Genomic DNA, 20,862 nt, shown 5'->3' with positions numbered 1-20,862 from the left:
CTTGTGAAGAGGACATAAGGAGGCTACAAAGGGATATAGATAGGTTAAGTGAGTGGGCAAAGACCTGGCAGATAGAGTATAATGTGGGAAAGTGGGAAATTGTCAACTTTGTCAGGAAGAATAAAAAAGAAGCATAGTATCTAAATGGTGAGAGATTGTAGAGCTCTGAGATGCAGAGGGATCTGGGTGTGCTCGTACATGAATCGCAAAAGGTTAGTAAGCAGGTACAACACGTAATTATGAAAGTTAATGGCATGTTTTTGTTTATTGCGAGGGGATTTGAATACAAAAGTAGGGAGGTTATGCTTCAGCTATACAGGGCACTGGTGAGACCACATCTGGAGTACTGTGTACAGTACTGGTCTCCTTATTTAACGAAGGATGTAAATGCATTGGAGGCAGTACACAGAAGGTTTACTAGACTAATACCTGGAATGGGTGGGCTGTCTTACGAGGAACGATTGGACAGGATAGGCTTGTATCTGCTGGAATTTAGAACAGTGAGAGATGACTTGATTGAAACACAAGATCCTGAAGGGTCTTGAAAGGGTGGATGTGGAAAGGATGTTTTCCCTTGAATCTCGAACTATGGGGGTCACTGTTTAAAAATAGAGGAGGAGGAATTTTTTTCTCAGAGGGCCATGAGTCTTTGGAATTCTCTTCCTCAAAAGGCAGTGGAAGCAGAGTCTTTGAATATTTTTAAGGCAGAGGTAGATAGATTCTTGATAAGCAAGGGGGTGAAAGGTTATCGGTAGTAGGTGGAAATGTGGAGTAATCAGTTCAGCCATGAACTTACTGAATGGCAGAGCAAACCTGAGGGGTCGAGTGGCCTACTCCTGCTACTAATTTGCATGTTCTTATGCAGGCTTCAAGGGGATTTGGGCAGGCTAAGTGAATGGGCAAGAACATGGCAAATGGAATATGAAGTGAATTAGTGTGAAGTGATTCACTTTGGTAGAAAAAACAGGAAGGCAGAGCATTTCTTAAATGGTGAAAGATTAGGAAGAGTTGATGTCCAAAGAGACCTGGGTGTCCTTGTTCTTGAGTCACTAAAAGCTAGTATGCAGGTACAGCAAGCAATTAAGAAGGCAAATGGTATGTTGGCCTTCATTGCAAGGGGATTGGAGTACAGGAGTAAAGATGTATTGTTTCAATTCTATAAAGCCTTGGTGAGACCGCATCTGGAGTATTATGTACAGTTTTGGTCTCCTTTGGAAGGATATACTTGCCATAGAGGTAGTGCAATGGAGGTTCACCAGACTAATCCCTGGGATGGTGGGATTGTTTTATAAGGAGAGATTGCAGAAACTGGGCCTGTATTCTCTAGAGTTTCGAAGAATGAGAGGTGATCTCAATGAAACTTACAAGGTGTGACAGGGTGGATGTGGATAGGATGTTTCCTCTGGCTGGTGAGTCTAGAACCAGGGGACACAGTCTCAGAATAAGGGACAGGCCATTTAAGACTGAGATGAGGAGGAATTTCTTTACTCAGAGGTTGATGAATATGTGGAATTCTCTACCCCAGAGGGCTGTGGAAGCTCAATCGTTATACATGTTCAAGACAGAAATTGATAAATTTCTGAATACTAACGACATCAAGGGATATGTGATAGTGGGGAAAAATGGCATCAAGGTAGATAATCAGCCATGATCTGTTTGAATGGCAGAGCAGGTTCAATGGGCTGAATGGCCTACCCCTGCTCCTATTTCCTATGATCCTATTACCCAACATGAAAACTAATTCATGATAATGTGTAAATTCGTTTTGCAGTACCATGGTGTGAAGAGATGCAGATTTGATTTTTTCTGCTCCACTATTTAATTTTCGGTGGGGTTGAAAGCGAAGTTTATAAAGTTATAAAGCTTATTTTTGTATTACTATGGCTTTGAACAAGGTTTAATATTTTCCTATGACTTATCAATTATTCATATTGTATTTGTACAATGAAAGCCAACTAGAAATGAGTTCTTAAGGATCACTCATTGCATATTCCTTGACAGAGATAAGTTGGATCACAGTTAATGCTTCCTAGGCTTTTAATTGAAACCCAATTGTATATTAATACAAGCTCTAAAACTGTTAACAGTTCAATTGTTTAACCACCACTTGCTCTACGTACTTCTGGCTTGAATGCAGTTTTCCTACCAGTCATTGAAACAGACAGCACAATTATTGCTGGGGTACACAGCCACAATGTAGGTCCAATGTATGGAATTAGTGACAGCAGTTTAGTTCAACTGTGCCAGTTTATGTTGAATGCTCTCAGGAGGGCAGCTGTACTCCAAATAATTACTTATTTTCTTTAAAAAGGTCCATTACAGCAGAAGCACATTAGGTGACTGGTAGAATGTGACGCAGTAGTAGTGTGCAGAGACTGCATGTAAGATTTGAGGGAGATTTGATGGTTAGTTGATTTACCCTTGAAGTTCAATCTCATGTTAGGCTAGTATGTGTCTCAACTGGCACCAGCATGAAACCAGGTTTCATGACTCATATGGCTTATATTACAATCTTTGTAGACCAGTACAAAAGGAATAAACAGAATGGATTATAACCATAATTTTGAATATGTATCGGTTTTAATGTCAACTGGAATTGCACGTGGATTTTTGATGGCTCTCTGTAAAATAGCAAACGTAACTCATAGTTTTGCCTGGAATAAACTGACAAGTTGGCAAGTTTTATTTTATTCATGTTATCCTGATGACCTCATAAGCAGCTGTGTGAAAGAGTGAGAGAATCCATTTATAAACTATAAGTTGTACAAGTATACAAGAAACATTGAGCCCATAAAGTTACCATTGTACATTGTATATATGCAATATAAAGCTCAAAACTAAAACAATACAGAAACACACCTTTCAAGTCTTGACTAATTTAAGTGCAGCAAATTTTTGAACAGCTGTCTTGCTTCAGACTTGGATTTCCCATTAATTCTTTGCACAATGTTCTCCACCACTGCCATCGCCAAACTGGTTACAGCCACTTGGCTATGTGTCAGGTTGGAAAATTGGTGCCAAATTAGAGTGCTGATTTAGCAGCCATCATAAACAGGGCAAATCATAGAAATCACCTGAAGCAAAATAAATTATAGGAGATACTGAGAGGCTAGTTTAGTTAAAGAAAACTCATTTTTTTTCTCTCCTCCTGAATATGGTCACTGATGCTGGAAGTATGATTCTTTTGATGCCTACAGCCCTCTAGCAACTTATGCGAGCCATGACAGGTATTGGATCAGAAGTTTGAGGGGGGACTGGAGGAGGGGGATGTTGGACAGACCCAACCTGATCCAGACCTCAAACAACATCTACACTGGGAAAAGCTTTGTGCAAGGTTTAGCAAATTTTCATTTCTGAAGTAATGGAACTCTACATTAATTTATGCACACATTTGAAGAATTTGAGGTAATGGAGAACACACATGGAACAGTACTCACTGTTAGGACACCAGCAAATATGTTTTAAAAAACTTCAAAACAACAATTTTCGCTCCTCTTGAATTCATTACCTCTTCAGAATAAGCCATATCTGAAAAAGGTTTGATGGGATACAACTTCCAAGTATTCACTAATGGTGATCTGAAATTGGCCTCTGGAAAGTGGAAGAGGGGCTCAGGGCAAATCTCCTTTCAAATTCCCTCTCTCCCAAGATGGTAACTTTGAGTTTTATTGATACATCGGAGATCAGTAATCCAAAGAGCTATGTCACAATGCAACCTCTGAATCATTTTTAAAATATAAAATGTGTTTTGCCCTTAAGACATATGAAGACAAGGAGCTTGGCCAAAAGTGTAGTTGGACAAAGGAGCTAGGCCAAAAGTGCAGTTGGACATGAAAATGGAAAAACGTAAGGTGTGAACGTGTCAAACATTCCCTTACCTTTACTAATGTAACAGCAAAATACTGCGGATGCTGGAACTCAAATAAAAACAAAGTGCTGTAAATACTTAGCAGGAAATAATCAGCAGGTCTGACAGCATCTGTGGAGAAAGAAACAGAGTTAACGTTTCAGGTCTGTGACCTTCCATCAGAATGTTAACTCTGCTGAGTATTTCCAGTACTTTCTGTTTTTATTTCAGATTTCCAGCATCTGCAGTATCTTGCTTTTATTTTAGTGTTTAATTTATGCCACTACTCTTCCAGGAATGCCTACCTTGAAGAAGTTCTGCTCTTCTCTCCGACTGGATTTCTGTTTGTCTCTTTTACCTTGTTCACCTTCATTGCTTTCCATTTCCCTTCTGGTGTTTGACAAGGTGTCAACCAAAACTCGTTTTCACAGCCACATCTTCCTCAGCGACCGTCTCCGGCTCCGATTTATTCCAGGTGGATTTCAACTGAAGTTCCATGCTTCATGTTTCCAATCCACCCAAAATTACAGATAACTCTGAGACATACAACATTCCTCAGACTGCTATTCTCACCGCATCCTGAGATCCACACTCCATGTCATGCACCAGCACATGTGCACAATTGACCTCTCTCTCCAGCAGCACCAACTCACCCTATCTCAAAGCTGTCTTGCTCAGCAATTTCATTTCATCCTTTGTCTCATCCTTTCATGTGTTAAGGAATGCCAGCTCCAACAGCTCATGGGAAGCAACATCCCTCCATATCTTTCTTCCCCTTCACTTCTTTCTGACCCCATCCCTTCTTCTAATCTCAACCCTTGTCGTGTATTCACCATCTGACCTTTCCATCTCTGATGCTGAATAATCTTTTTAAAAAAAATTCATTTTGTGAGATGTGGGCGTTGCTGGCACAGCCAGCATTTATTGGCCATGAACTGAGTGGCCTACTAGCTCATTTCCGAGTGCATTTTAAGAGTGCTGTGGGTCTGGAGTCACATGTAGGCCAGACCAGGTAAGGACAGCAGATTTCCTTCTCTAAAGGACATTAGTGAACCAGATGCGTCTTTACAACAATCGACAATGGTTTTATAAATGGTTGGATAAACTCGGATTGTTTTCACTGGAACGACGGAGGTAGAGGGGCGACATTACAAAGTTTTATGAGTGGCATGGACAGAGTGGATAGTCAGAAGCTTTTTCCCAGGGTGGAAAAGTCAGTTACTAGGGGACATAGGTTTAAGGTGCGAGGGGCAAAGTTTAGAGGGGATGTGCGAGGCAAGTTCTTTACACAGAGGGTGGTGAGTGCCTGGAACTTGCTGCCGGGCGAGGTGGTGGAAGCAGGTACGATAGCGATGTTTAAGAGGCATCTTGACTAATACATGAATAGGATGGGAATAGAGGGATACGGACCCCGGAAGTGCAGAAGGTTTTAGTTTAGGCAGGCATCATGATCGGCACAGGCTTGGAGGGCCAATTGGCCTGTTCCTGTGCTGTACTGTTCTTTGAATTGGAAGTCATATAGAAACTCATAGCTGTAGGGGAAATTATCTCAAAAGCCCATCTGTGACTTTGTTTTTCAAAACTGTTTCTCTCCTTTCATCCAGTCTCCTTATAGACTGAAACAGGAAATAAAGGGGAAAAATCTAACTGATAGTCATAGAAATTATTTGCCCATTGTATGAAACACATTGGGAAAATGTATTTGACTTGACAAAACATTGACCCTTTACAGCCTTTGCCAAGTTAATTATTCATCATTGTACTTTATTAAACAACATGATTAATAGGTTGAATTTATACCACCTGGAATGTACGAACAGTCAAAAGTTGCAGAGCAACTATTGACAATGTGCCAGTCATATATATTTCCCAATTTGTGCACTAGTCTCATTTTTGTAGTACAAAAACAAAATACTCGGATGGTGGAAAACTGAAACCTCTTTTCTGTGTTGAATGTAAGCTGCCTTGCTTAGGACTCCCTCATAGAAAAAACAATTTCTGAAACACACTTTTTAGGATGACGCGTACCTTCGAACAGCTCACAAAAGCAGCATTAAAACCATGTTAAACAATTTCAGCTTTACACTGCTTTAAACTACCATGATTGCAGTTTAAAGCATTCCTTTCCTCACCAATTTCTGTTCCACACTTGAAAGCAGTGACACATGCTCATCGCAGCCATTTTATTCTTCTAACATGAATGGAGACACCATGGCTACGGGTGACCCTATCTTTACCCAAGACCCACTTGCTGACAATGGCTAACGGGTAGCAGCGAAGACTGTGAACTTGCCAATGAACACAGACTATGGATCATATCTTGGATCTTACACCTTTGTATGGGTCAAAAGGCAAACCAACCAGCGCACTAATGCATTCTGTCACCTGCGATTACTATTCCAGAAATTTTATATTTCTTTTATGCTGATAGTGAAACTGGGTTGCAGAGTGGCCAGTGCAAGAAAGCACAGAGTTAAAGAGGATAGAAGCAACTACTTTTGAGTATTTTATAAAACAATTTCCCAATGCAACCCATTAAGGGCAATAATGATTTATTTTAAATAAATTACACAGCTTAAAGATAAATAAATACAGATTTGATGGACTGGAGGCATTCTGACTCAGGCAGGATGCCACTTTATTGATGTTGAGTGGACGTTTTAACACTCAGGTTTTACCTTGCCCTAATTAAGTTCCTCCTTAACAAGACTAACAGTTTTCTACAAGTCAGTTAATCACTGCCAATGTAACAGTTAGAAGCAATTTAATTCCTAGTTTATTTTACATCCAAGGAATGTGAATCTGCAATATGTGCTAGCCCCAGGTGCCAAATACTCCCTTAAAGGGTGGATATGGCGAAAATGAAACAGAGCACATAGAGGGGAGGTGCCAAAGGATTGGAAAGTTGCAACAGTGATACCCTTGTTCACGAAATGGTGTAAGGCTAACCCTAGTAAACTCCAGGCCAGTCAGTTTAACAGCAATGGTGGGTAAGGTTTTTAGAAACAACAATCACGGAAGGAATTATCAAGCATTTGGAGAGGTTTGAGTTAATTAAGGAGAGCCAGTATAGATTTGTAAAAAGCAGATCGTGATTAAACAAATGCACTGGATCGATCTTTGAAGATGTAATGACAGATTCACACATTAGTTAGCAAAGCATATGGGATCTTGGGCTTTCTATATAGAGGTATTGAGTATTAATCTGTTAATTGTGTATCAATTGTTTGATTATATGGAGGGCGAAAGTGTTAACTGGGCTCTTACTTGAGCATTTATAAGCAGACACTTACTGAGACTGGTGGAGGGTTTGAGTGAGGAGTTACCTGTTTATAATCCTGTTACTTTGCACAATAAATATGAAACGGAGAAAAGATAGACCCCAGCATTATCCTTCCATAACAAGCTTTCTGGAGTTTAACATGGTAGCAGAGGATGATTGCTGAAGGTTGGAAATTAGGAAATGTTTTTACATAGAAAACTTAAATCTCATGGGATATTGTGGAAAATACGGCAGAAACAAGTGTAAATTGTCAGGGTATGATTACCCTCCGATGTTCTGAATCTGAAAAATATGACCAGTGGAAGAATGAAGTGGCTATGTGGACATGGATTACATCTCTATCAAAGAGGAAACAAGGTATGGCCTTGGCAATGTCACTTCTTACCAACAGTAAAAGTAAAACGTTTTGTGAACTGGATGCTTGTCAGTTTAATACTGATGAAGGGTTGGATCTTCTATTAGAATTCTTGGTTAAATTTACAAGAAAGATGACCTATTGAATGTGTATGAGGCGTGGTCAGACTTTGATAGATTTTGGAAAACAGATGGTTATTCAATGGAGAAATATTTAATGGACTTTAACAGAATGTATAGAAGATTGAGGAAATACAATTTGGAGATTCCTGCTTCAGTGCTAGCATTTAATTTGATAGATTGTGCTAGGGTATCGCATATGGACAGGCTCCTGGTTCTGACTGGGGTTTGGATCTTGGACAAAGACTCCCGGTTGGATCAAACGTCTACTGCCTTAAAGAAATGCCAGGGGAAGTAGTCATTTCTGGCGTCCTGGTAGGATAAACAGGGCATTCGGCGGTGACACAAAGAATGGAGGACTCAATGTTTGCTAGATTTCGAAATGGTCCAGATATTGGAAGCAGGCATAATGGAAGAGTTAAAGACAGGAAGAATGAGGACGAAAGCACCATTTGCAGGTCTGACTATTACAGTGGAAGACAGAATTGGAACTGTAATCACATGCGAATGAATCCCAGGAATGCCCAAGTAACAGTCAATAGGTGCTTCAGATGTGAATTAAAGTATTAACTGCCCTCAGCGAAGGGGCAGAGTCCTTGAAATAACACACAACACAGAATTCTGAGACAGAAGATACTGATACAATTGGTTCAGATTTATGAGTCACAAGGAGTTTTGGTCCTGTGATGAATGTGTTAGTTGCAGATTCGTTCAGCTGCGCTGTATAGAATAATGCTTGCACATCGACAGTATGTGGAACTGATTGAATCCAGATAACATTGTAACCACTCAGCGGTGAGGATCGACACAAGATTATGAAGTATAAATGTACAACCAGCTGTAAGTTTGGTGATGACAACACATTGCAGTCACTGAAGAGAGTAGTAATTCTATGTAAAATGGCTGCAGTAAGCCACTTTATCAGTACTGATGTCGTCTCTAGTGAGTAAGCCTTCAATGAAAAAGGCACAAATGAAACTTGACATGGAGCATAAGGCAATTGTTTTTGGAAAGTCAGCGAGTTTGCAGTTTATCCAGTCAGGGCATTATTGTATAACCTTAACAAAACCTGATGTTTCTAGTCAGTGTTACAACAGTATTAATGGCATCAGGGTTAAAAATCAGAGAGATAAAAAGCAAATTGCCTTAAAGTTACAGACAATTTGCTCACCCTTCTTGTCAGATATTTAAAAACCCTGCTAAAGGTTGCAGGTGTGAGTTTGATTGATTGATGAAGAGTATGAGGAGAAAAGAAGAAATTAGTGAAAAGTGTGAAATCTGTTTTGAAAAAATTGAGGTCACCATCACATCCTATTGTCAGTCTTCCATTGACACGTGACTTTAATGACGAAGTTGCCAAGGATTTAAAAGGTGTGCGACAAAAACAAGACCCAGCAACTAGATTTGGTCTTTCTACAATAATAGCAAGGATGAAAGGGTGATTACAGATAAAATCATGCAGAAATGGATGGGGACTGGACTTGGGACACCAGCTAAGTTTTTGACTGAATAATGGAGGGGAATTTGCCAATGACGAGTTCAGAGACATGTCTGAAAGCATGAACATTATGGTTATGAATACTGCAGCTGAAAGTCCTTTCAGCAATAGGCTCTGTGAAAGGCATCACGCAGTGGTTGATGAAATGCTGCATAAAATCTTAGTTGACCAGCCAAACTGCAAGTTGTTAATTGCCCTGGCATGGACGGTTCATGCAAAGAATTCGCTTCAGATGGTTGGAGGATACAGTCCCCAGCAATTGGTCTCTCGAGGGAATCCCAAACTGTCATCAGTACTATGTGACAGTCCTCCTGCTCTAAAAGGTACTACAATTAGTTGCATATTTTCTGCACATTTGAATGCTTTACATACAGGGAGAAGGGCTTTCATCAAGGCTAAGGTCTCTGAGAAAATTTGGAGAGCCCTGAGGCATTGCATAAGGCCATGTGAGGCAGAATTTAATTCAGGAGATTTGGTGTATTATAAAAGAGAGGGTCATAGGGAATGGAAGGGCCCTGGTAAGGTAATTGATCATGATGGTAAGACAGTAGCTATCAATCATGGAAATCAAACATTTAAGGTTCATTCCTCACAATTGACCGGGGCTGATTACAAAATCTCAGAAGTTGATAGAGGGGAAACTTTTTGCATCCTGTACCTCAAATACTCATGTGCTTTTAAGATGAACGTCCTGAGGAATGGAATGAGGTAGATAAAAGGTTGGATAGTAATGCGAGGGATCACGACACTCAAAGAACTATCGCATCCGAAGGACAATCACCCTGAGTAGGTATTCGTTAACATATTCCAGAAGTGTCTAATAGATGGAGGGATGCAGCAATTGTGGGACGAGCAGGAAAATCTACAGGCAAGTTTAAATATTGGTTAAATGTTCAAGATGATGGCCAAGAGGCAAGGTCCATGGACTGGCAGAATGGGGGTGAAAGAGTGGAGGGTAAAGAAAAAGCACAGTGCAAGTTCTAAAGTGGGTTTGGAAGTGACTCTTGCATAAGGAAGCGATCATGTACTGGAGAGTCTCCGATAACGTGTGAGGGAGATCTTCTAGCAATTGTCCTGAAAGACATCAAAGTGCTAACAGAGACTGTAGTTTGAGTAGATTCCACAATGAAAGGAAGGCCAGAGAGCAGTCTCGGAATAGAACTAAAAGCAGAAGCTCTCATGACCGAGAAGTTTTAGTTTATCCGCGTTTATTGGCGGCCACTAATAAGAGAAGCAAAATATAAAGAATTAGAGAGTTGGAGAGAGTTTGGAGTTTCTGAGGTACCAGATAGGGGACAGCCAACCTCGTCACATTGATGGATTTGTACTGAAGTCCTTCCCAATGGAACGTACAAGGCTAAAGCAGGCTAGTTGCAAGGGGTTTTGAAGAGCAACTGGGTGATGCCGATGTTACAGTGGACTCTCCGACACCTGGAAAAGTAATCTTGAAAATCTTTTTAGCTCTTTTGGCCACACATTCATGAGAGTTTAGATCCACTGACATAAAAGCTGCATTTCTGCGGGGTGATACTTTTCAGAGAGAAGTGTTTCTGAAACCACCCAATGAGGCTGCAGATGCAGAAGGAAAACTATGGAAACTGAACAAATGCAAGGCCTTAAAGATCCTTCCAGGGTGTAGTAATTTTCAGAACTGTTTTGTTGAAAATTGGTTGTGTTCAACTAAAAGTAGATCCTGCAATGTTTTACTGGTATCATAAAGGGAAATTTTCAGGCATCTTCATGATGCATGTTGATTATTTCTTATGGACTGGTCCTGGAGATTGAGAAATGTTAATAAAATTGGGGAAGAATTTAAGATTGGGAATCAGGCTTGTGGGCCCTTTAAACATATTGGTTTATATATTAAGCAGAATAAGTTTGGAATAACTTTAAATAAACAATCCTATTTAGAGAGTGTTACTCCCATCCCAGATAATCGTGTTAGGTCATCGCAGAAAGATGATCTATCTAAAGCAGAGACTGAGCAACTGCAAAGCTTGATTGGTCAATTAAATTAGTTGTGCTCTGACTAGGCCTGATACTAGTTTTGATGTGCTGCAGTTAAGCACAATGATGAAACAGCCAAAAGTTGAGAATGTTTTAAGGGCAAATAAAACTAAATCTGGAGAAATATGTACTAATTTCCCATCCTTAGGTGACCCAAAGAACATGAAGCTAATTTTTAGTGATACTTCACATGCTAATCTTGCTGATGGATATTTGAGTGCAGCTGCTTGCATAATATTTTTGATGGGTGAAAATGGGAAAGTTTGTCCTTTAGCTTGGGAGGCTAAGAAAATAAAATGGGTTGTTAAAAGCAATTTAGCTGCAGAAACACTGTCTTGAGGAGGAAATGGATACGGGGTTCTAATTGTCAAATAATTCTGGTGAAATTCTGAACAAGGGACATTCCGAAGATAGGATACCCATTGAATGTTATGTGGATAATCATTCTTTGTGGGACAATGTACACTGTACAAAAAATGAGTGAGAAAAGACTACGTATTGACCTTGCTGGATTGAAACAAATGCTGGAGAGAAAGAAAATCTCCAAACCTAAATGGGTAGATGCAAGTCATCAGCTATTCGATTGTTTCACAAAGAAATGCTAGTACAAAGAAATTGTTAGGGGTGCCAGAGGAGGGACGTCTCTCAAAGTAATGCCCATGATGGAATTTATTTTGAAATGTTTTGAGCATGTTAATCCACATATTATAAAGAAGGGAATGTTAATCTGTCAATTGTGTATTAATTGTTTGATTATTTGCTGGTGGAGGATGTTAGTTGGGGTCTTACTTGCACTTATAAGCACTCACTGAGACTGATGGAGGGTTTGAGTGAGCAGCTACATGTTTGTAATCCTTTTACTCTGTACAATAAATGTGAAACTGAATAAAGATAGGCTCCAGCATTTTCTGTCCATAACAAACTTTTTGAAATTTAACATTGAGTACAAAAGCAGGGAAGTTATTCTGAACCTTAATAAAGCTCTGGTTAGGCTACAACTAGAATACAGCATCCAGTTCTGGCCACCACATTTTAGGAAGGATGTGAAGGCCCTTGAGAGGTAGCAGAGAAGATTTTCCAGAATGATTCCAGGAATGATGGAATTTAGCTACAAGGAGAAGCTGGGGTTGTTCTCCCTGCAGCAAAGGAGATCAGACAGAGGTGTTCAAGATTATGTCAGATTTAGATAAAGTGCACAAAGAAATGCTGTTCCCATCAGCTGATGGTACAAGGTTTTGGTCAAGAAATGCAGGTAGAATGCGAGGAAGAACATTTTGACAGTGAGTGATAATAACCTGGAACTTGCTGCTTATGAGCGTGGTGGAAGTGAAGGCAGTCAATTTCAAAAGGAAATTGGATAGGTACGTGAGGGAAATAGAGTTGCAGAGTTACAGGGATAGAGTGGGGGGAATGGGTCTAACTGGATTTCTCTACAGAAAGCCTGCATGGACTTGATGGGCCAAATAGCCTCCTTCTGTGCCATAATGACTATGACAAGAACTGCCTATGTAAAGGTGCTCAAAAGCCACATCTGTGACTATTATTCTGATTGCAGGTCATGCCTGCAATCCAGGGGAAGATTCAAAGGCCAACAACATTCAAATCACATTGCTGACCTGCAGGAGCACAGAAATCTCAGCCAGCCCACAGCTTGGATCAAAACATCAGACCAATACAACAAGTTCCAGCAGCATTTTGCCTCTGATGACGCAATGAAATTATCTCCTTATTGGGGTTCTGAACTCTGATAACACCGAGTCATTTATTCTATGATGGAACATTACAATACAAGTGCACGAGAGGAGGCAATTCTGCAACATAAACAGATCACCAGGTTCTAATCCAAAACAGCTGTAATTTATCAACAATCACTTATCCATTACCAGGTATGGTGGATTAGAGACAAATTCTATTCAAGAAAAAGGCTCACTGGGAAAACCTACAACATACACACCAGAAAAATGACCATGAAAGTTACCAGACTGTCATAAAAGTCAAACTGGGTCTTTGGGAATCTGAACCAACCATACTTACCTGGTCTGGCCCAAGTGCGACGCCAGTCCTACACCAGCGTTTGACTCTTGGGTTTTCTCTGAAGCGGCCTAGTGACCTATTTGGTCATAAAAACAATCGCCCATGATCACCTTCTCAGGACAACTAGAGATGGATAATAATCTGAGGAAGAATGTTCTTGCCATGGAGGGAGTGCAAAGAAGATTTACTCAGCTGATTCTTGGGATGGCAGGATTAACGTATGAGGAGAGATTGGTTTGACTAGGCCTATAATCACTAGAGTTTAGACAAATGAGAGGGGATCTCATAAAAACCTATAAAATTCTAACAGGACTAGACAGGCTAGAAGCAGGGAGGATGTTCCCGATGGCTGGGGAGTCCAAAACCAGGGGTCACAGTCTCACGATAAGGGGTATGCCATTTAGAACCGAGATGAGGGGAAATTTCTTCACTGAGGGTGGTGAACCTGTGGAATTCTCTGCCGCAGAAGGCAGTGGAGGCCAAATCATTAAATATATTCAAGAAGGAGATAGATATATTTCTTAATGGCAAATGGATCAAGGGATATAGGGAAAAAGCGGGAACAGGGTACTGAATTAGACGATCAGCCATGATCTTTTTTGAATGGCGGAGCAGGGCCGAATGGTCTACTCCTGCTCCCATTTTTCTATGTTTCTATGTGGCCTTATCACCATCACCCACAATCCAAGAACAAATAAAAAATAAAGTACTCATCTAAAAACATAATGTAATGGTAATGCGTGAATTCAGGAGGAGAAATTGACTGGAAGCACACATCTGTACTTTAGGTAGGGACTAAGCTCATCTATGAAAGCCTCTGCAGTGATTTTAAATATTACAGGCACTCACAGCCAAGGTGCAAACGTGGGTAAGGACCCAAAGAGTGCCAACATACCTCAACAAAGAGACAAATCTTTTGGAGGGGAGCAGGGGGAAAGACAATGGTCATACTTTAAAGAATAAATCAAACAAACTATTTTATTACTGAATAAACCTCAAAGCAATGCCAACTGTAACAATTTAATAAAAATAAAAGTTTCAGTAAGATTTGCTCAATTTTAGTTAAAATAGCTTACAATGTAGCAGCCATCCTGCTTGTGATAGCTGGGATTTTCAGATTTATGGGTGATACAAGTTCTCATAAAAATGAAACATCTGTTTACAATGACACTTTCAGATTGACTTGGAACTGTCAAAAGATTCTAGCAATTAATGCTCATGTTATCTTCATATTAATACTAGTGACGGGTAACTTTTTAATGAAAGCAGTTTCCGTTTATAATACAAAGTAGAACAAACAAACAAATTTAATGGTCATATAACTGAAGTCACAAATTCATGTTTGCATCTTTTTTGCACTTGACTGCAGGGAAATTTGAAAATAAGCAGTGAAATAATTTTCATTTGGTAATCAAAAGAGTGAAGGTAAAGGGAAGTGTCACCTTTGATCGTTTCGTTTTCCCCCCTCCTGTTACTTAACTCTCCAAACCAATACCAAGCTGGAGAAAACTGAGTTTTATAACCCAGTTGTAGTATAATTCTTCCTGTCATGCAATTAAAAGGAAAACAATTTCCAGCTTGTGTAACTGCTGACCTACAGGTTTAATTTACTGAGTACATAGCACATGGCTCTAACTCTCTGCATTCACTAACTTGCACTTGAAGGCTTATTTCACACCAGTAGCAGTGATCATTAAAAAAGTATTGAGAAAGCAGACTCCCAACTTTTTGCCTATTGTTTCTCTAGACTCCATGTAGCACAGTTTACATAAAAAAGGGTCTCCACTTGGTGTTTGTAATGGAAAACTAAAAAGCTACCAAGTAAACCCCAGCTGACCTCCAAATTAGCATCACTGACCTAATCAGACAGCTCACGGTTAGATTAGTATACAGTTATGAGGACCGGTTGCATGAACTTGACTTGTCTTCCCTTGAATTTAGTGCGAGGTGATTTTATCAAGGTGTTTAAAATGATAATGGGATTTGCTAGGGGAATATAAAGAAACTATTTCCTCTGGTGAAGGAATCCAGAACAAGGCGGCCACAATCTTAGAAATCAGGAAGGAATTTTCCACGCAAAAGGTTGTGGAAATCTGCAACCCTCTCCCCCAAAAAGGCTGTGGATACTAGGTCAACTGAAATTTTTTCAAGAGAGAGATCAACAGATATTTGTTAGGTAAAGTTAGCAAGACATTTGGATCAAAAGCTAGTAAATGGAGTTCAGGCACAGATCAGCCATGATCTAACTGAATGGCAGAACGGACTTGAGGGGCTGAATGGTCTACGCCTGTTCCTATGTAATCAAGCCAGCGGTCAAAATTGGGAACTCAACAGTGTAGATGGTTACACACAGAATTCTGGGGCCTGTTCTCCAATTGCCAAAAACAATTGAGTTCTCAATCAGTGAATAAAGACTAAAGTAGTTCAAGGTTAGCCGAGTCCAATATACCCATCTTGGTTTTATTTCCATGAGCTGAGAACCCAAAGATTTTTGCTACTTTGGGAAACAGAGGTGAGATTTATACTTTAGCCCCTCAGTCCACTGTTGATCTGCAGTGGAAAGCCAATATAGGTTGACACTGAGAAATAAGCATTCAACCATTGCTCAACCACTCTTTCACAAAAGAATGGGAATAGAAAATGAATTCACACAAACCTGTTTTGGAAAGTTTACTCTTTTCTGTGTCTTTTCCCTAAAAAAAAGAATTTAAACCATTAGAATCCTTCTCACATGCATAATTATTGAAAAAAATGAATGCAGTTAGTTAATATATAGTCACACCATCAGCAGAAATAAAACTATTAAAAGTAAATCCAAAGCCACTATCCTGGAACAGGAGCACACTGGAACAGAGTATTGTGCCTTGATTTTGGATTGTGTTCCAACAGATCTTTTCATTCCAAAGACAAAAGGATTTTTTTTTTGGTGATCATTATCCATGCACCATATTTTCATTTTGTTGGATGGAATTTTTTTTCAATTCATTCTTAAGATGTGGGCAAAGTCAGCATTTATTGCCCATCCTTAGTCACTCTGGAGCAGTGGCTTGGTAGGCCACTTCATATTCCTGTAGGCCGGAGTCACATAGGCAAGACCATGTAGCAATGACAGGTTTCTTTCCCTAAAGGATATTAAACCAGTTGGGTTTTTATGACCATCTGACAGTTTCATGGTCACTTTTATTGATAACCTGGAAATAAAAGGTTTTCTTCCAAAAAAAAAATTCTAATTTCCCAAACTGTCTTGGCGGGATTCAAAGACATATTCTCTCTACTATAGCGGAATTACTACCAATCAGCAGCTGAAATACGCTACAATGCATTCTCTTTAGCATTCTATGTATTAAACAACTGAAGTCCACATCTGTTGCCCGTTGTGGCCATCTCCTGTTTGATTCTGTCAACTTGCTGCTGCCTCTCACTGAATTCTTCTCTGCAGTAGAGGGGTGGGTGCCACTGGTGTTTAGAAGTTTTATGGTTTGTTTAATGACCAAACAAAAGGAGGCACTGTGCTAAAGCACAATGACTGGGGTGCATCTTGTTTCAGGTGTAAGATGGAGTTAAGCGATATTGCAGCCTGTCTCTAAGTGACATGTAACTAGCAATTCCACAACTACGTTAACAAATAGTGAAGCATTACATTATAATAAATGAGTTTGTTCTTTCATCATGAACACAGAAAAAAATCCTGACCAACCTCACTACAAATCAGAAAGAGAAAAGAAAATCTCAACCTTCTTTCATCAACCGTAACATAATTTTAGCTATTTTACATTCCCTTGAAAGGTTGTAATTTATACATAAATGCAAAGATGCTGCAGCTCTTGCATGCAAGGAGGATCTCAAATGTGAAAATCTATATCTAAGCACCTTAGTAAAAGTTGTGTTAATTGTGCATTTCCTGTCCATAAAACCCATGCCTTGTTGCCATAGTGGGGGCGTGCAGGGAGAGAGAGAGAGAGTTGCACACAGCTGAGGAGCCTCTGATTTACTGTGAGCAATGACACAGGAGCTCTGCCAGTAATAAGACGACTACATTCTGGAGGAATTGACTAGAAAGGTTCTCCCGTTCAAAGCTACAAAGGGTAGTTAGAGGCTTCTGTTGTTCTACTATTTCTTTACAGAATTCATAGGCAGTGGGGACCCACCTCAGTAAAGTCAAGAACCACTGAGCTAATCATTGTTCCTGAATAAATAAAAAGAATGTTGGTGCTATACAGAACATTCAACCTTTAATACAAAAATTGATTTTTCCATGCTTAGTTCTAGAAACATAAGAATTGCTAGATGAGAAAGGCTGAGGTCCATCTAGTTCGTCTTCTACCATTCTGGCAATTGCAGGATTTGATGATAATGGAGTTGTTGCCTACTCATGGTGGTCAACTATCTATTAGTCTACAATGGACTCAGCCACAAGGTCAGGTGCCCCCAACTGGTGAAAAGCTTTCAGAACGACAGGTCAAAAGTAATCCGTCCCTTCCAAGAAGGCCATACTTACCAGGTCTAAAATTCTATGTGTGAAAGTTTGAATTGTTTTAAAACAGGCAACAGGGAGAAATCATCCAACTATAATCTAATCTGAATAATTTATTTTTGGTAATTCTACATTGACAGTAAAAAGTGGATTATAATCGACTTTCTCTTCCTTTATTAGTTTAAAAATACTGCTTATACAAACATACAAATTAGGAGCAAGAGTAGGGCACTTGGCCCTTCGAGCCTGCTCTGCCATTCAATAAGTTCATGGCTGAACTGATTACTCCACATTTCCACCTAACCCCGATAATCTTCCAACCCTTGCTTATCAAAAATCTATCTACCTCTGCCTTAAAAATATTTCAAGACTCTGCTTCCACCGCCTTTTGAGGAAGAGAATTCCAAAGACTTATGACCCTCAGAAAAAATTTCTCTTCAACTCTGTCTGAAATGGGCGATCTCTTATTTTTAAACAGTGACCCCTAATTCGAGATTTCCCACAATGGGAAACATCCTTTCCACATCCACCCTGTCAAGACCCCTCAGGATCTTATATGTTTCAAATAAAGTCACCTCTTACTCTCCTAAACTCCAGCGGATATAAGCCTAGCCTGTCCAACCTTTCCTCTTAAGACAACTCGCCCATTCTAGGTATTAGTCTAGTAAACCTTCTCTGCACTGCCTCCAACGCATTTATATCCTTCCTTAAATAAAGAGACCAGTACTGTACACAATACTCCAGATGTGGTCTCACCAATGCCCTGTATAGCTGAAGCATAACCTCCCTACTTTTGTATTCAATTCCCCTCACAATAAACATTCTATTAGCTTTCCTGATTACGTGCTGTACCTGCATACTAATATTTTGCGATTCATGCACTAAGTCACCCAGACCCCTCTGCATCTCAGAGCTCTGCAATCTCTCACCATCTAGATGATATGCTTTTTTATTCTTCCTGCCAAAGTGCACAATTTCCCACTTTCCCACATTATACTCCATTTGCTAGGTCTTTGCCCAATCACTTAACCTATCTACATCCCTTATGTCCTCTTCACAAGTTACTTTTCTACCTATCTTTGTGTCATCAGCAAATTTAGCAACCATACCTTTGGTCCCTTCACCCAAGTCATTCATATAAATTGTAAAAAGTTGAGGCCCCAGCACAGATCCCAGTGGCACACCACTCGCTACATCTCGCCAACCAGAAAATGACCCATTTATGCCTACTCTGTTTCCTGTCAGCCAGCCAATCTTCTATCCATGCCAATATGTTACTCCTACACCACCAGCTTTTATTTTCTGCAATAACCATTGATGTGGCACCTTATCAAATGCCTTCTGGAAATCTAAGTATGATACATCCACCAGTTCCCATTCATCCACAACACATGTAACTCCCTCAAAGAACTCCAATAAATGGGTTAAACATGATTTCCCTTTCACAAAACCATGTTGACTTTGCTTGATTACCTTGAATTTTTCTAAATGCCCTGCCAGAATGTCTTTAATAATAGCTTCTAATATTTTCCCCAAGACAGATGTTAAGCTAACTGGCCTGTAGTTTCCGGCTTTCTGTCTCCCTCCCTTTTTGAATAAAGGATTTACATTCGGTAATTTTCCAAGGTAACGGAACTTTCCCCGAAACTAGGGAATTTTAGAAAATTAAAACCAATGCATCAACTATGTCACTAGCCACTTTTAGGACCCTAGAATGAAGTCCATCAGGACCCGGGGACTTGTCAGTCCGCAACTCCAACAATTTGTTCAGTACCACTTCCCTATTGATCGTAATTTTCTTGAGTTCCTCCCTCCCTTCCATTTCTTGACTTACAGCTAATATTGGGATGTTACTTGTGTCCGCAATAGTAAAGACCGATGCAAAATATCTGTTCAATTCATCTGCCATCTCCTTATTATCCATTACGAATACCCCAGACTCACTTTCTACAGGACCAACACTCACTTTAACTCTTTTCTTTTTTAAATATCCATAGAAACTCTTCCTATCTGTCTTTATAGTTCTAGCTAGCTTTCTCTCATAGTCTAATCCTACCTTCCTTATCAATCTTTTAGTCATTCTTTGCTGTTTTTCATATTGTCTAATCTTCTGATCTGCCTCCCATCTTTGCACAATTATGCGCTTTTTTCTTTAAGTTTGATACTATCTTTAACTCTTTCAATTTTAACCATGGATGGTGTGTCCCACCCTTGGAATTTTTCTTTTTCGTTGAAATGTATCTATTCTGTGTATTCTGAAATATCCCCTTAAATGTCTGCCACTGCATCTCTATTGACCTATCCCTTAACCTGATTTGCCAGTTCACTTCAGCTAGCTCTGCTTTCATGCCCTCATAATAGCCCTGTTTAAAATACTAGTCTTGGACCCACTCTTCTCTCCCTCAAACTGAATGTAAAATTCAATCATATTGTGATCACTGCTACCTAAGGGCGCCTTAATTATGAGGTTATTAATTAATCCCATCTCGTTGCACAATACCAGGACTAGTATAGCCTGCTCTCTGGTTGGCTCCAGAACGTATTTTTCCAAGAAATTATCCCAAAAACATTCGATGTACTCCTCATCTAGGCTACCTCTGCCCATCAGATTTTTCCAGTCTATATGTAGGTTAAAATCCCCCATAATTATTGCTGTACCTTTCTGACAAGCTGTCATTAGTTCTTCCTTTATACCCCATCCTACAGTGTGTTCAATGTTCGGTGGCCTGTACACCACTCCCACAAGTGACTTCTTCCCTTTATAATTTCTCGTCTCTACCAAAACTGCCTCTACATCCTGGTCTCTTGAACTTAGGTCATCCCTCTCTATTGTGCTAATACCATCATTAATTAACAGAGCTAACCCTCCACCTTTTCCCAGCTTCCTGTCTTTCCTAAATGCCATGTACCCTTCAATATTCAGGTCCCAATCTATGTCGTCCTGCAGCCATGTCTCTGTAATGACTATCAGATCATATTTATTTCTATTTGCACTCTCAGTTCATTGGTTTTGTTTCGAATGCTATGTGCATTCAGATACAGAGCCTTCAGTTTTGTCCTTTTATTATTTTTGTAACCTTTAGCCCTATCTGATGATTTACTCTTAGATTTGTATGCTCTGTCCCTTCCTGTCACAGTCAGTTTATCATTTCCCATATAAATACCTTTCTCTCTTGCCTTGTCTCTACTTCTTGATTTATCATATCTTCCCAAATTTGATCCCTTGCCCCCACTATTCAGTTTAA

At 39.8% G+C, this 20,862-nt stretch overlaps 1 protein-coding gene across 5 annotated transcripts in view; it reads right to left on the bottom strand.

Annotated features, from left to right (window-relative positions):
- cep104 (centrosomal protein 104) overlaps nt 1–20,862 on the bottom strand; it is a 376,777-nt gene that overhangs the window by 105,861 nt on the left and 250,054 nt on the right. For all 5 annotated transcript variants that reach the window (XM_068017520.1, XM_068017519.1, XM_068017521.1 and 2 more), the window contains one exon: nt 15,800–15,836. In XM_068017520.1, the coding sequence (XP_067873621.1) occupies nt 15,800–15,836 (37 nt within the window). The remainder of the gene's footprint in view (nt 1–15,799; nt 15,837–20,862) is intronic.

Source organism: Heterodontus francisci, chromosome 37 (genome assembly GCF_036365525.1).
Source record: "Heterodontus francisci isolate sHetFra1 chromosome 37, sHetFra1.hap1, whole genome shotgun sequence".
NCBI classification, from domain to species: Eukaryota; Metazoa; Chordata; class Chondrichthyes; order Heterodontiformes; family Heterodontidae; genus Heterodontus; species Heterodontus francisci.
This window is presented reverse-complemented; position numbering and strand designations above follow the sequence as displayed.